The sequence below is a fragment of the Podarcis vaucheri genome, assembly GCF_965113315.1.
Source record: "Podarcis vaucheri genome assembly, chromosome: 9".
Lineage (NCBI taxonomy): Eukaryota > Metazoa > Chordata > Lepidosauria > Squamata > Lacertidae > Podarcis > Podarcis vaucheri.
Genome location: NC_138767.1, coordinates 11,995,844 through 12,011,767, shown reverse-complemented (window position 1 = coordinate 12,011,767; position 15,924 = coordinate 11,995,844). Strand labels below are relative to the sequence as shown.

Below are 15,924 nucleotides of genomic sequence, written 5' to 3'. Positions count from 1 at the left end.
ATTGGCTGTTGTTTCATTGTGAGCTACATCCACTCACCTTCTCCCCTTTCAGAAAAGTGACACGCGATTCCTCCGTGTTTCTTCTTTCCTCAAAGTCCTCCATGGCTTTCGCTGTCTGGCCCTGGGTGTAGCACCTGACAGACGACTCATAGCTTAAGTCTCCGGTGCGGATGATGGGAACGTGGAGGATGCCCTCCTTCTCTTTCACAGGGTACAATTCTTTACTAAATTTCATGTTCGGCACTGCGGAGGGAAGAAGAGGAATCACTCAAACTTCTGCGGGCCTACAGTATGCTGAAAAATGAGGGCATAATTTCTCAGAAGCTGCAAGCTCAGGAATGTGTGACTCCTGTTTCAATTACCAGGTCACAGGGGGTTTTGGTGCCTTGAACAGGGGACAGTGGGGTCCAGGCCTTCTGCCACCATGGTAGGTTGTAGACAAGAGTGAACAGGTAAAAGGTAAAAGGGTAAAGGACCCCTGGATGGTGAAGTCCAGTCAAAGGCGACTATAGGGTTGTGGCGCTCATCTCGCATTCAGGCCGAGGGAGCCGGCGTTTGTCCACAGACAGCTTTCCGGGTCATGTGGCCAGCATGACTAAACTGCTTCTGGCACAACAGAACACCATGACGGAAACCAGAGTGCATGGAAAAGCCGTTTACCTTCCTGCCACAGCGGTACCTATTTATCTACTTGCACTGGTGTGCTTTCAAACTGCTAGGTTTGCCTCCAGGGCTTTTTCGGCTGTGGCTCCAATCTGGTGGAACGCTCTGCCACAAGAGACTAGGGCCCTGCGGGACTTGACATCTTTCTGCAGGGCCTGCAAGACAGAGCTGTTGTTAGCTGCCCTGAGCCCGGCTTCGGCTGGGGAGGGCGGGATAAAAATAAAATTTATTCTTATTATTAGGTTGGCAGGAGCTGGGACAGAGCAATGGGAGCTCACTCTGTCGCAAGGATTCGAACCACCGACCTTCATATTGGCATTCATAAGGTCAGCTGATCCCTCTTAGGGACGTGGGTGGCGCTGTGGTCTAAACCAAGAGGGAACAGCTGACCTTATGAATGCTACTTTGCAGTGCTTCATCTCCCCATGACTGGAGAATGTGGTACAGATTTCAGGCCCGGCAAGATGAGGCAATCTGAGAACCTAAAAGGTGGCTGCTCAGGCTGACCACTGGATCAGACCAACAGCCTATCTAGTCCGTCATCCTGTTTCCCAGATACCTCTGGGAAGCCCTCTCTCCTCATCATGTACCTCAGCAACTGGCATTCAGGTGTGAACTGGCATCCAGGTCTGAATGCCTGTGAACCTGGAAGGAATGTACAGCCAGCATGACCAATAGCCACTGATATTCTGATCCTCCCTGCATTCATCTTTATCCCCTTTTAAAACCATGTCAGCTATTGGCAGCCATCCCCACATCCCACGACGGTGAATTCCATAAATTGACTATCCACTGCTCAAAAACATGAGCAAGTTGTTGCTCAGTGTAAGCTGGACTGCTGTATACTGCCTTGAAAATCTTGCTTGGAGTTATGGAACCACATTAAGGGCAATTCCAGTGCTCAAAATTGAGTACTGGAATTGCCTTCACTTCATATATATAATTTTTATTTAGCCTCTAACAATATTATCATCGTATACATTTTTTTTAAACGTACAAAGCTTCTTCTTGATTTCCAACCGCTTCTTTCCTGATGTTCATTTTTTGCTTTTTATTAGCTGTTTTATAACACACACGTTTATTATCTAAACCCTGCGACCGTTAAATCTTTAGTAATCCACTGCTTATATTTCTAATCCTGCCCGCAACTTCATATATTGGTGTTAATTTGATTAGGTAATCCATCTGGGATCTCCATTCCTCCTTAAAAACTTTGTCATTATGTCCTCTTAATTTGGCAGTTAATCTCACCATTTCAGCATATTCCATCAGTTTCAGAAGCCATTCTGATGGGCTTCTTCACTTCCAGTTGCAGACAATAAACAAATAAATTCTGCATGTGGTGTATTCCAACACATCATGGGCAGGGAGCTGCTGTGCATGTACACATTTTTAAATGCCCATCAGCCCTAAGCTTGCCAAGAAAGTTCTCTTACTGAAGCTCAGTTACATAGCTTGGTCGGTAGAGCATGAAACTCTTAATCTCAGAGTTCTGGGTTCAAGCCCCACATTGGGCAAAAGATTCCTGCATTGCAGGGGGTTGAAACAGATGACCCTTGTAGTCCCTTCAAACTCTACAATTCTATGATTCTATGAGCTGCAGCCACACTAAAATATTTCTTTGTTGACCCTCTTACCATCCTGGAAGGTGTCATTAATGGCCACCATTGCTTGAAAAGGCTTGGCCAGCTCTGCTCCTTGCGGCGAGCTCAAGTAGACAACAAACGTCTCCACCCCTTCGATGACTGGGTACTGTGCATCATCCAGAATTGTCAAGGTGCAGTACTAGAGGAGATGAGAGAAATAAAAAGGCCTACTTTCTTAATATATAAAACCGAGCAAACAGGCAGTGCCAGATTTACGTATAAGCTAAACAAGCTATAGCTTAGGGCCCCACTCTCTTGGGGGGCCCAAAAAAAATTAAAGAAAAATACTGGATGTACATTTCCAAAATGTAAGATAAAGTATATATAAAGGTAAAGGGACCCCTGCCCATTAGGTCCAGTCGTGGGCGACTCTGGGGTTGTGGTGCTCATCTCGCTTTATTGGCCGAGGGAGCCGGCTTACAGCTTCCAGGTCATGTGGCCAGCATGATTAAGCTGCTTCTGGCGAACCAGAGCAGTGCACGAAAACGCCGTTTACCTTCCTGCCGGAGTGGTACCTATTTATTTACTTGCACTTTGACGTGCTTTCGAACTGCTAGGTTGGCAGGAAAAGTATATATACATCTTCTTAATTGTATTTCACTATTAATATACTTCTTAATTGTATTTCAGTTCAACAATTACTTTGATAAAATACATATTTTGTTATTTGCAAATGGCTTTGGATACATCTTAGGTCCATAAATTACCATATAGCATATATTCAACACAAAAAACAGCAACAATTTGTTGTTGACAAAGGACAGCTGGACATATAAAGGGCCCCATTACCTGCAGTAGCTGAGGCCCTAAGCTGCTTATCTCAGATGCACGAAGAAACAGCCAAAAACATCTGGACTGTTAGGTGTACCTGAGCAAAGTTCTGTGCATGTCTTTACCAGACATCTGATACCTGGGGCACAGTTTGTTTTCTGGATTATGTAACAGGAACCAGATGTTCTCAGATGACAACTTTCAGGAAGAATTTGGGGGAGGTCAGCCAGGGGCTCAGACACAATAATTTTTGCTAGGGGAGGGAACTCACCCTCACTTTCTGAAGTTCCTTCCAATAACTGCTGGCTGGCGGTCACCATTTCCCCTTACCAAAAACAATGACAAATGACCACACAGCATTGTTCCTCCAGAAGTATCTGGGTGCAAAAAATGTCAGCCCCCAGGGAAGGAGTTCTGAGTGGTGGCGGCAAGTTTTAGTGTGGATTTAGGCTCATCATAACCACCCACCAATGTCTCTAGTTTGGTACTGCGCTTTCTAGGTACAATTAAAAATGGTTTCGTTCCCATCTTCCAGAACACTATGCAATCCAAGCCGCAGCTATCCTTCAAAATCTGAATTTCTCCAAATTTTGTTATGCAGTTATCCAACCAAAAAATGTCTGCAGAAATGTTAGGAGAACATGGGCATTAAAATGTATATATTAGTGAAAATAAATGTATTATATTAGGGGACATTACTTGTAAAAATGTGCATGTTGAGCAAAGATAAATAAATAAATCACATGTATATTGCTAGGAATGCTCACTAAAATGCTGACAAATTTTTGTAAGGACATTTTTCTTTTTAAATCACAAACTGATGCAAAAATGTGATGATCTGAACTTCAGGCTGGAAAAAACGAGAAAGTCAGAGAAACCAAAACTGACAGTTCCATCCATCCCTAATTACCATTTTTTTCCTGATTTAACGTCTAGTTTGGCTCTTTGTTTGATCCGCACCATTTCTGTACAGACTAAAACACACAAGATGCATGACACAAATGCGTTTGAATGCTCCTTATGAGACAATGCTTAGTTTGGTCCCAGGTACTAATTGCTTGGTAATAGCAAAAAATGTAGCGATACCTCTTCAGTTCTTCCTGGGCGAAATTCCACTTTCTTGGAGCTGGGTATGTAGTCGACACCCGGAGTTGCCGATGGCGGATCCGATGTACGAGTGGCGCACCATACGGACGTGGGGGTCGAGAGGTCAGGGCCATGCCTAGTAACGGGGATTTCAATGATTCCTGCAAGGAAGGGAGAGAAGGGAGGAGTTTGTGGGAAAAGGTGACTACTGGTAGCATCTCTAAAGCAGCGTCTGCCAGCCCGGTTGCTTTCCAGATGTTTTGGGCTACAGTTCCCATCAGCCTCAGCCAGCACAGCTGTGCTGCCCTAAAAAAACCTGGGGTAAGATTTTCAGAGAGCACAGTCAGAGGGAAGGTATTACTAAAGCCACTTCCGCCCTACAGAGGAGGTGGGGTTGCGGGCTTCCCAGCCCCCACACAATTGGGAGGATTTCTGGCCATGTCATCGGCTGGCTCTGGGGTCATGGCCTGCCCTATTTAAGGCAGGATGCAGCTGGGGATCTCCCTCTTTGCCGCCTGCCAGCTGTTCCAGTTTTTCGCACCCTATAAGGTTTTCGTTCCTTGACCTTGCTATGGACCTTGGTTTGTCACCATTGAGGGGCCTGGAAGGAATTTTTCCACTTGGCAAATTGGCACCAGCCACTTGGTTTTTGTAGCAAATTGTCACAACTTTCTTGGTATTGGCATTGGCATTGGTATTGTTCTGTAGATGGAAGAGGGGAGGTAGTGCCATTACCTGCCCTGCATATTGAAGGGTAGTCTGGTAAAGGATTCCGGGGGGCGTGGCCCTGTCCGAAGCCTAGGGAGGTGAGGGCCTAAGGCACGCCCCCTGTCGGTGACCCCAGGGGAGTTCCTAGTTGATGTGCACCAGCAGGACTCCCCCTACTGGTGGTTAACCCTTCCCGGACTTCAAGCGGACGGGCTGAAGTCAGATATAGTTGGTTAGGACCAATGCCTAAGCCAATACCACTCATCACCTGTAACCAATAAAGTTGTGGCCTTATTTAGCCGATTAACCTTAATAATTGTGTCAAGTGTCATTATTTCCACTGGGGAGGGCGGGAACTCGCCATGCAATGGATCATTATTGCATGTCTAGTTAGCTCATCAAGGAAATAATGTCAGACACCAGCCTGGAACCCAATCATGACAGCAAATATTCTTTTCTTTTTTCTTTTTAACCCATCTGTACTTTATTTTCCACATTTGCAGTTCAAAATTAAGGATTCATACAGCCAATATCCAACAAACTGTTGTCCGAGTCAGGTCACTTCACTAAATTTCAGCACCATCCTAACATCCAGTTAATCAAGAATAATCCCATTTTATTCATTCTCATCAATAAACAACATTAGAAAGGGGGTGGAGAGATACTACATTATGTTTATAATAAGCTGCCTTAAATTGTTTATAAGGATAACTAGGAAGTCAAAGACTATGAAAGAGTAGCTAGCTTATGTTGTGACCGTGAAGCAAATATTCTAACTGCCTCTAAATGGCACACTCCAGCTGTATTATCTACTGAGGAATTTGCTGAGTAAAACGTGGAAAACTCCTGCCAACATTTACTGAGATGGTCCAGTTAAAGAAACGAAGGAGGTGAAACACATACTTTGGAAACAAACTAGCTAATATTTATCAGTTGTTGTTGTTTTAAAAATACTGAGACATTTTTTAATTTTGCATTCTTTATTGAAAAATAAAAAGTGCAAAATTACAAGTGCACTTGTAAAAACCCTGATGCGTAATAGATGCAGACAAATACGTTTTATCTTAACATGGTGGGGGACACCCATCTGCCCATCACTTGATGTCACCATGACAACAGGCAATAGAACTTCGAAGGGTAGTGTCAGGGGTTCAGGGGCAGAGGCACATGGGAGGCAGGAGAGGGAGGACCATTGGGCAGAGTCCGAGGACAGCGAGGAGGAGGAGGACTGTGGCCCAAGGGACTCCATGAGCTTTTCCAGCGAATCAGGGGATTCCCAGGAGGGGGCGCCTGTAGCCAGGGGGAGAGGAGCCCCAGGGGGGACTCATCAGGGGGAAAGAGCCAACAGGGAATCCCGAAGCAGCAGCGGGAGATCGAAGCCGGCTTCCCCTCCAGAGCGTAGCGAAGGGGGGGGGGGAGTTCCAGTGTGTCAGGAGAAGCAGCTCCGTTGGCTGGAAGGGAGGAGAGGTCAGAACAAGCCACGCTTCCGGAAGGGGAGGGGAGCAGTGAGAGGAGTGACGTTACCATCAGGAGAAGGGTTGGAAACTGGGCGGGCGCGCCAAGTTCAAATGTGCAAGCGCGCGGGGAAACGGGGAGCCCGGGGGAGGAGCCAGGTCCCAAAGCCCGCAGGAGGGAGGGAGAGCCATCGGGAGATTCAGCGTCAGAAGAATCTAGGAGGGGCGGAACTCCAGCGGGCAGAAAGACCCTGCGGAAAAGGAAAGACAGGAGGAGGTGGAGGAAAGCCAGCATCTTAAGCTGGTGTAGGGGGGGCACCGACTCAGAAGGGACTTCTACGGTCTAAGCTAACAGACGTACGGCTGCGCGCCGCTACTGTGGAACAACTAATGGACTTCAATAAAGACCTTTGTATATAAAGAGAAACTGGCGTTGGTCCTTTGTGAGCTGGGACCTGAGGCAGCCGTGACAGGTAGAATTTGGAGCACACTCTTAGGGTGCTCTCGATTCCTCCTTTCTTCCTTTGCAGGTGTGGCTTGCTTTTAAGCTGCACCTGCAAAGGAAGTCTTTTTCTCCTTGGCAGCCCAGCCTGAATCCAAGCACTTGCTTCATATGCAGAAGACATCTGGTTCAATCCTCAGCATCTCTGAGTAGGCCTTGCCTGAAACCCTATAGAGCCACTGCCAGTCAGGCAATACTGAGCTAGAAGAACCAATGGACCAAGGCAGTTTCCTATGCCTGAATTTGCTGGCCCTTGAAGAAATAGCTCCTAGGAAGGTAGCCTAAAAGTCAATGGACACAAAGATTCCTGCATTGCAAGGTTTTGTACTGCAATAAATGAACCGTGGGGTCCCTTCCAACTCTACAATTCTATAAAAGAAACCATGGTTTCCCTGGTTAATTAAACAACCTTTGGCCTTTTAAACTGGAGGGGAGGTTATTGTTTTTGTTATTATGGTTTTCTGTGTTTTTATTTTGCACACCACCCTGTGATTCTCGGATGAAGGGAGGTATCAATGTAATAAATAATAATAAGAGCTGAACTTGAACTCGCGTCTCCCCCCATTAAAGTGGGCAGATGCCAAACAGATAGATGCTTGGAAGTGGGGACATTTGGTACCTTCTTTAACTATACAGTGGTACCTCCGTTTTCGAATGTCTTCATTGATGAACATTTTTGTTTATGAACGCTGTAAATCCGGAAGTAAATGCTTTGGTTTTCGAACACGCATTGGAAGTCGAACATGCCATGTGGCTTCCGCTGAGTGCAAGATCTGGAGGCCTGGCTGTTGGCTGTTGAATCTGTGGTTTTCAAACATTTCAGAACAGGAACAGTTTTCCAGAACGGATTGTGTTCGAAAACCAAGGTACCACTGTAGGCTTATGTACTCTTTGAAAATAAACATGAGCCCCATAAGAAGAGAGGAAGGGTAAAATAATCATAGCTCAGGAATGGCAGATGAAGATAATGGACTTTTGGGAGCTAGCCGACCCGACCGGAAGAGTCCGCGACCAGAAGGAGGAGGAGTACCAGGAGGAATGGAAGAAAATTAAAGGCTATTTAGCTAAATATGTTAAGATAACTTAAATAGAATTACTTGCAAGTATCAGATTGGCCTAGGATTTAAATATGTGATGTTATAGAATAATATGTTTAAAGTTAAAATGTAAAGAAGAAAGAGGTTAATTGACTAAGTAAATTTTAGGGGAAAATAGTTTTGGAAAACTGCTACAATGATATATATGGAAATTCAGCCAGGGGGCTTCGAGGAAGTCACCCAACAATGTTAACAAAAGTGGGACTATTACAGTTAGGATCTATGGTTGCTTGTTTTTTGATGTTTTCTTTTTGTATTTGTTGATATGTTTGTTATAAATTTGGGAAATTAATATTTTTTTTTGAAAATAAATAATCGTAGTCTCTCACCTGCATCCTCGCTGACTGTAAAAGTAGCCGTTCCAAGGGACACTGTTGAGGCATCGTTGGGACCGCTGATCATGACCTTCGCGGAAGCTATGCTCCCTATGCGTGCGTTCTCCGACGCGTCGGCAAGCGCAATTTCAAATTCCTCCTCCTCTTCGTACTCGCTGTCGTCAATCAGCTTCACGTCGCAGGTGGTCATGGTGACGCCAGGCCCTAGCACCACGCGGTTTTCATTGGACATCCCCCTGGACTTGAAGTCTGATCCAGACTCTAAGGCACGTGCACTGCTCCCTTTGGCACTTTTGGGGACTGTGTAGCAAACTGCAGACACGGTGCTGCTGGAGTCGCCTGTAATGCAACGCACAGCACAGAGTTATACAAAAGCTGCTTTCCAGGGCAACTGGTTCAGAGAATGGCAGAGTTCTATAGGTAGAAGGGACCACGTGGTTCATCTACTCCAACCCCCTGAAATGCACAACTCTTTCGCCCAATTGGGGACTCGAACCCACAACCCTAAGATTAAGTGTCCCCTGTGTGGCATAATTCTTTCCCCCCTTTTTTTAAATGATTTTTTTATTAAATTTTCCACAAACAACAAATAAAGCAATCTTTTACAATCAACGTTTTGTGTCATCTTATTTACATTGCGTATCTTCACGCCGCGACTTCCTTCCTTCCCTGCGTCGGTTTTCTTAAAACGTATCTTCTCTTGTAGATTCTTATTGACCTTCTATACACATCACAGGATTTATGTTAACCCTGCCATAGTTTTGAAACTTCTACAGTTATTTATTATATATATACCACAAATTTACCCCACTCTTCTTCGAACTTTGTACCTTTTTGGTCTTGAATTCTATATGTCATTTTAGCTAATTCTGTGTACTCAAAAAAATTGGCCTGCCATTCTATTATCGTTGGGGTCTCCTGTAATTTCCATTTTTGGGGTGTGGCATAATTCTTACACGGTTGGACCCTGGAGACCAGGGCTGGAATCCCCACTCTGCCATGAAGCTCACTGTGTGGCCTTGGGCCGGTCTAACCTACCTCACCGGGTTGTTGTGAGGATGTAATGGGGAGGAAAAACCTGTACACCACCTTGGTCTCAATGGAAGATAAAGGTGGCATATCAATGTAATAAATAAATATAAAATTTCTACTTTCATATTACTTTATACAGAGTTTAGACCCTTGAGTGCAGACTTAGTTTTGCTTAAAAATTTGCTAATGAACTGAAACAAGATCCTACCTTTTGCTTCATGCTGTTGTCTGATGGTTGTTCATTTGGGTTGCTATATGACTTTAATGCGAATCTAGATTCCCTTTTAGGATTTCTATTGCTAGGCTTCAGTACGAAACGTTAGTGAATTGTCCAATCACAGTGTAACGTTACATTTATTTCTGACATATATATTTTGGCCAAATATACTGAACTGTTAATGAAGGGGCTTGGAATGCTGCTGCTGCTGTGTTTCAAAGTGTGCAACCTTAAAAAGTAAAGGTAAAGGGACCCCTGACAGTTAAGTCCAGTCGTGGATGACTCTAGGGTTGCGGCGCTCATCTCGCTTTACAGGCCAAGGGAGCCGACGTTTGTCCGCAGACAGTTTTTCCGCGTCATGTGGCCAGCATGACTAAGCAGCTTCTGGCTTAACGGAACACCAAAACCAGAGCAGCGCACGGAAACGCCGTTTACCGGAGCGGTACCTATTTCTCTACTTGCACTGGTATGCTTTCGAACTGCTAGGTTGGCAGGAGCAGGGACCAAGCAACGGGAGCTCACCCCATCGCGGGGATTCGTACCGTCAACCTTCTGATCAGCAAGCCCAAGAGGCTCAGTGGTTTAGACCACAGCGCCACCTGCGTCCCTTAGGATTGTATTATTTACTGGAAGTCAGTTTGCACCTTCTTCCCATCCCCTACACTAAGCTGTAATGCAACACACCTTTCCTTTCAATGGGGGCAGAGAGGATGCCAGCACTCTCGCTGATGTGGTAGACTTTCTTGTCAAACTGCAAAGTAGGCTCATCTTCCGCATCGTTGATGAAAACTTTGGCCTCGGTGATGTCCCCCAGCAAGGCATAGGCTGGCATGCTGAGCTCCACAGTGAAGCTCTCCGTGTTCTCAAAGACATTGTCGTCGTTTATCAGGATAGTGCAGGATTTCGTGTCCTCCCGTTCATCAAACTGAACCTGTGTGGAGCAAGGTTGTGCATTGACTAAGTGCAGAGAGGTTTAAATGGGGGAAACAGACCTCAACTGGGAAAGAGGCCTGCTGCTGCTGCTATTTTATGAGTTCCACGGCAGTGAGACATTATTTGGGAACGGTCAGTATTGACTCGAAAGTGAGGAGGAATTAAAGAACCTTTTAATGAGGGTGAAAGAGGAGAGCACAAAATATGGTCTGAAGCTCAACATCAAAAAAACTGAGATCATGGCCAGTGGTCCCTCCTGGCAAACAGAAGGGGAAGAAATGGAGGCATTGAGAGATTTTATTTTCTTGGGCTCCATGATCACTGCAGATGGTGCCAGCAGTCACGAAATTAAAAGACGCCTGCTTCTCGGGAGAAAAGCAATGACAAACCTAGACAGCATCTTAAAAAGCAGAGACATCACCTTGCCGACAAAGGTCCGTATAGTTAAAGCTATGGTTTTCCCAGTAGTGACGTATGGAAATGAGAGCTGGACCAAAAAGAAGGCTGATTGCCGAAGAACTGATGCTTTTGAATTATGGTGCTGGAGAGTCCCATGGACTTCAAGAAGATCAAACCTCTCCATTCTGAAGGAAATCAGCCCTGAGTGCTCACTGGAAGGACAGATCGTGAAGCTGAGGCTCCAATACTTTAGCCACCTCATGAGAAGAGAAGACTCCCTGGAAAAGACCCTGATGTTGGGACAGATGGAGGGCACAAGGAGAAGGGGACGACAGTGGACGAGATGGCTGGATAGTGTTCTTGAAGCTACCAGCATGAGTTTGACCATACTGCGGGAGGTAATGGAAGACAGGAGTGCCTGGCGTGCTCTGGGCCATGGGGTCATGAAGAGTCAGACACAACTAAACAACTAAACAACAACAACATTATTGACTCAGTGTCACTACACCCCTTAAGCTGCCCTGTATGTTTTTCTACTCTTGCCTTTCTTAATCCTATTCTGTGATCCAGTTCCCCTCCACACTAAGACACATCTCCCCATCCCAGAGGTTGTCAGGGACTGTGCTGAGGAGGGCTGCACTGAGGAAGAATGGTGGGAGCCACCACCACCCACCCCAATCCTGAATCTTCCCAGGAGCAGGAGGACAGTATAGATTTGGAACAGGGGTTTGCAGAAGGGCATAGTTCAGAAGGCAGAAGCTGGGAAATACTGGATGGGGAACAGATAGGAGAAGAAGCACTGGGAGAGAGAGGGTTAACAAATTTACAGTCGTTGGACAGCATTCCTCCCAAGGTCGAGAAGAGCTCAGAAAGTCTCAGAACAGAAAGCGCAGATGGTACAAACTCAGATTACAAGATGTAGGAGTGATGTAGATTAATAGGGACTGATGGGGTGCGAGCCTTAATTGGGAGCACCGCCATTCTAGGTAAATTGGTTCTTTTGTCTCTCACTGTGATTATTAAAGAATCTAACTGGTAATACGTTCCTTTCGTTTGATCTCTTCTTATTTACTGCCATGGGGGAGGAAGTCGATTCCCTAAAGCCTGACAGAGATACAGTTAAACAGTGGGATGTTAGGGACTTTGGGGCATAAACTGGGACTCACATGGGACGAGAAGGAAACTTTGCTTACTGAGATACCTGAGATGCTCAGGTGCAGTGGGAAGCAGAACTGAGGAACATCAGTCTCTGTGACTGGCAGACAGTAGGAAGCACCTAGGATTTTCCAGGTCTGGCAGCCTGGACTTCTTCCCTTATTTGAGCGACAGAAGACCATCCCTTCCCTGATGGACTCCAGCCCTTGCCTTCAGCTATCTCTGACTCACGTCCCCAAACCTGACATCTGACTGCAAGTATGCCAAACTGAAGACGCCCTTCTAGGTCTGGATTTGGGTACAGCTGGCCTGGTCTTGACATCGGACAAGAGCTGCCAACCCCAAACTGGAGATGCCCAGTTTAGGTGACTGCTCCTGACTCAATACTCTCTGCCACGTTTTTCACAGCTGGGTGAAAGGAAGAGGTTCAGCCCAGGAAGCTTCTCTGTGCTTGTTGCCATGCCCACCTAACACTTCACCCTTTGGGTAAGACATTGTAGAGCAGGGATCAGCAAACTTTTTTCAGCAAGGGGCCGGTCCACTGTCCCTCAGACCTTGTGGGGGGCCAGACTATATTTTGAAAAGAAAAAAAAATATGAACGAATTCCTATGCTCCACAAATAACCCAGAGATGCATTTTAAATAAAAGGACGCACTCAACTCATGTAAAAACACGCTGATTCCCAGACCGTCCGCGGGCCAGATTTAGAAGGTGATTGGGCTTAGTTTTTGCCTACCCATGGGCTAGAGTTTTGGCAAGTGTCCCCCTGCCCTCCACCAAGCACAACTCAAACTCAATGGGTAGTTTGCCTACCCATGGTGTAGAGCATTCCACTGTGGATTTTCCCCCAAGGTGTGCAGTGTTTTTCCTGAACCCACCTGGCCTGCATATTCCACGTAGTCCTGTTCTCCTGGCCGTGAAGCTGAGCTGGAGGTGGCAGTTCCCTGCTCCGTACGGCACAGAACAATAGCATATTGTTTGAGGTTACCCGTCCTCTTCACTGTGACACTGATGGAGCCAGCCTTTTCACTGACATTGTAGCTGGAAAGAGAGAGGGGGGAGAATGAGTTTATCCCCCCCTCCATGTAACCAAGGAGATGCAGCCCAGAGGCCGTGAAGTGCACAGAAACCAGTGGGGCTGAATACTGCTAAATTGTGAATTCATGTCCCACTGATTTCAGGGGGCTGAAGTCGATCGCTACATTCAGTTTGTATCGGTTTAATTAATTCCAGTGCATTTGCTTCCTCTCGTTCAGCGAAGAATGTGCAATCTGCCTTAATTAGGGTGATTCGCCATAATTGAATTGGCACGATCTGACGCCGGGGAAAAAAATAAGTAAATAAAAGTGCCACGAAAAAATTCTTCTTGTCAGAAATCTAGTTAGTACCAATCTGGTTGAACAATGCATCCTGTAGTGTGTTGCTCGTTATCAGCTAATCAGATGTAAATATTATCTGTTGTAATCTGATCTGTGCGCTGCTTTGAGTTCCCCTTGGGAGATTAGGCGGGATAACAAAATATGCAAGTAAATAAAATAAATGAGCAAATACAGAGGCTGAAGTTAGACAGATCCGGCTGATTAGTTTAAGTCAGTAAATGGAAAGTCAACCCCATTTCGCCCCCATCCACAACACACATGCAGACCCACCAGTCTTCGTCTGGGGCAGGTGGCACAATGGGTCAGTGCATCTGGCTGTGAACCAGAAGGTTGGTGGTTTGAGCCCAGCCAAGCAGCCCATCCTGCCTGCCCACCCCTGCCGCTTTCCCTTCTTCTTGTCAATGACACACCTATTTTTCTGTCCCTGTGCCTCATACATATGTTCCCCTCCCCAAGCTACTTGCTTAGTTCTTCAACTCTACAGTCTCCTCGGGTTGCCAAGACTCCTCCAACCACCCCTTTCTGTTTCTTAACCCACTGCACAAGGGCTATTTATTCCGCACACTCCCTATCTCCTGGGTCTTCTTGCTGTTCGGCTTCCAGTTCGCAGGTCTCTCTGGCACCTTTGCCCGGGTCCCTGATTTCTGATAACATCACAAAGCTGACCTCCGGAAGTTTTCCTTCCTGTTTAAAGTGACCTCACCTCCTCCCTCTTGTTTATCTATCGTATTTTTCACTCTATAAGACACACCTTTCCCCCTCCAAAAATTAAGGGGAAATGTTTGTGTGTCTTATGGAGCGAATGCAGGCTCCTTGGCTTCAGCGAAAGCAATGCGAAGCCTCCGGAGCGCAGCGGGAGCGCTCCTGCTGTGCTCCAGAAGCTCTGGGAGGCTATCCCTGAAGCCAGGAGAGCAAGAGGGGTCGGTGCGCACTGATCCCTCTTGCTCTCCTGGCTTCGCTTTGCTGGAGAGGTGCTGCTTTCCATCTCTGCACAGCGCCCCTTCGGCGAAGCGGGAGGAGAAATGGAAGGGCCTCCGCTTCTCCTGCCGCTTAGCTGAAGGGGTGCTGCGCAGAGAGGGAGAGATTCCCCCCCCCCTTGTTCTCACCCTCTAAAACTAGGTGCGTCTTATGGTCGGGTGCGTCCTATAGAGCGAAAAATACTCTATATTCTATTTAAAATATTTATAGATTGCTTTTCTATTAAAACAACAGCCCAAGTGGCTTACAAACAATTAAAACGACGATCCTCAAAGGCAAGCAAGCTTCTAGCCTCTGACTGTTTGTGAACATTCCATGACACCACAGCAGCAAGGACTCAGCCAATGGCTGAAGCAGATTAAAGTTGACAGGCAGCTGCTAGAATCTTTAGCATTCTGAAGTGTAGCATGCCATAATTTTCTGTGCTGCTCGGCTGAGTAGCTTACCTGGTCTGCTGAAAGCTGATAAGAGACCACTGGATATGGAAGGTATTGTCAGTGACCACACTGGGTTTGCTGTCCTTTACAAGAAACTGAAAACTGTCTTCTGTCTCTTGAGTCTGCTCCTTGTGTAGCACATACTCAATCAATCCCAAGTTCACTTCCTCTGTTAGGAAGAGACGCCTTAATGAACTAATCTTCGAAATTAACAATTTTTGCATACGTAGATACCAGCTTCCCCCAACTTGGTTTCCCTCCAGATGTTTTTTTAAAAATGCTTTTTGTTAAGTTTTCTTTAACACAAACAAAACAAAATAAATACACTAATGTTCTACAATCTTATGTGCACTTATTTCTCAACGCTCTATCGAGCACGGACTTCCCTCAATCCCTTCAGATGTTTTCATATTAATCTTTCCTTTTTTCACAGATTCATAACATCATCCTATTCATGTCATAAGATTTATCTTAATCCTACTACAGTCTTTAAACTTCTACAATTATTACGTATATACTCCACAAATTTACTCCATTCACTTCTGAACTTTGTTTCCTCTTGGTTACGGATTCTGTGGGTCAGTTTTGCTAATTCCACATATTCAACCATTTTTGTCTGCCACTCCATTAATGTTGGTATTTCCTGAGTTTTCCATTTTTGGGCTACTAAGATTCTGGCAGCAGTCGTAGCATACATAAATAATCTCTGATCTGCTTTTCTTATTTCATCTCTTATCAACCCCAGCAAAAATGCTTCTGGTTTTTTGGGGGAAAGTATATTTAAACAATTTTTTCAATTTGTTGTAAATCATATCCCAAATTGTTTTCATTTTCTCACACGTGAAAAAATTCTCCATCCTTCATTCTACATTTCCAACATGCTTTACTGATCATTCTGTACATTTTTGCTAGCTTGACAGGTGTTAAATACCAGCGGTACATCATTTTCATTATGTTTTCTTTTAAAGCGTCATATTCGATGTTATACCCAAAATCTATTGCCCATTTTATAATTACTTATTTTGTCAGTTCATCTTTTGTGTTCCATTCCAGTAAAAAGTTATACATTTTCGATAACCCTCCAGATGTTGTTGAGACTCCCATTCCTGCTTTAGTAGAGCATGCTTTTGA

General features: G+C 45.5%; 1 protein-coding gene across 2 annotated transcripts in view; it reads right to left on the bottom strand.

Annotated features, from left to right (window-relative positions):
• Nucleotides 1-15,924, bottom strand: part of FRAS1 (Fraser extracellular matrix complex subunit 1) — a 374,578-nt gene that overhangs the window by 42,201 nt on the left and 316,453 nt on the right. For both annotated transcript variants that reach the window (XM_082236229.1, XM_082236230.1), the window contains exons 52-58: nucleotides 14,803-14,962; nucleotides 12,878-13,040; nucleotides 10,196-10,442; nucleotides 8,257-8,601; nucleotides 4,167-4,327; nucleotides 2,301-2,448; nucleotides 38-243 (exon numbers count right to left, since the gene is read on the bottom strand). In XM_082236229.1, the coding sequence (XP_082092355.1) occupies nucleotides 38-243; nucleotides 2,301-2,448; nucleotides 4,167-4,327; nucleotides 8,257-8,601; nucleotides 10,196-10,442; nucleotides 12,878-13,040; nucleotides 14,803-14,962 (1,430 nt within the window). The remainder of the gene's footprint in view (nucleotides 1-37; nucleotides 244-2,300; nucleotides 2,449-4,166; nucleotides 4,328-8,256; nucleotides 8,602-10,195; nucleotides 10,443-12,877; nucleotides 13,041-14,802; nucleotides 14,963-15,924) is intronic.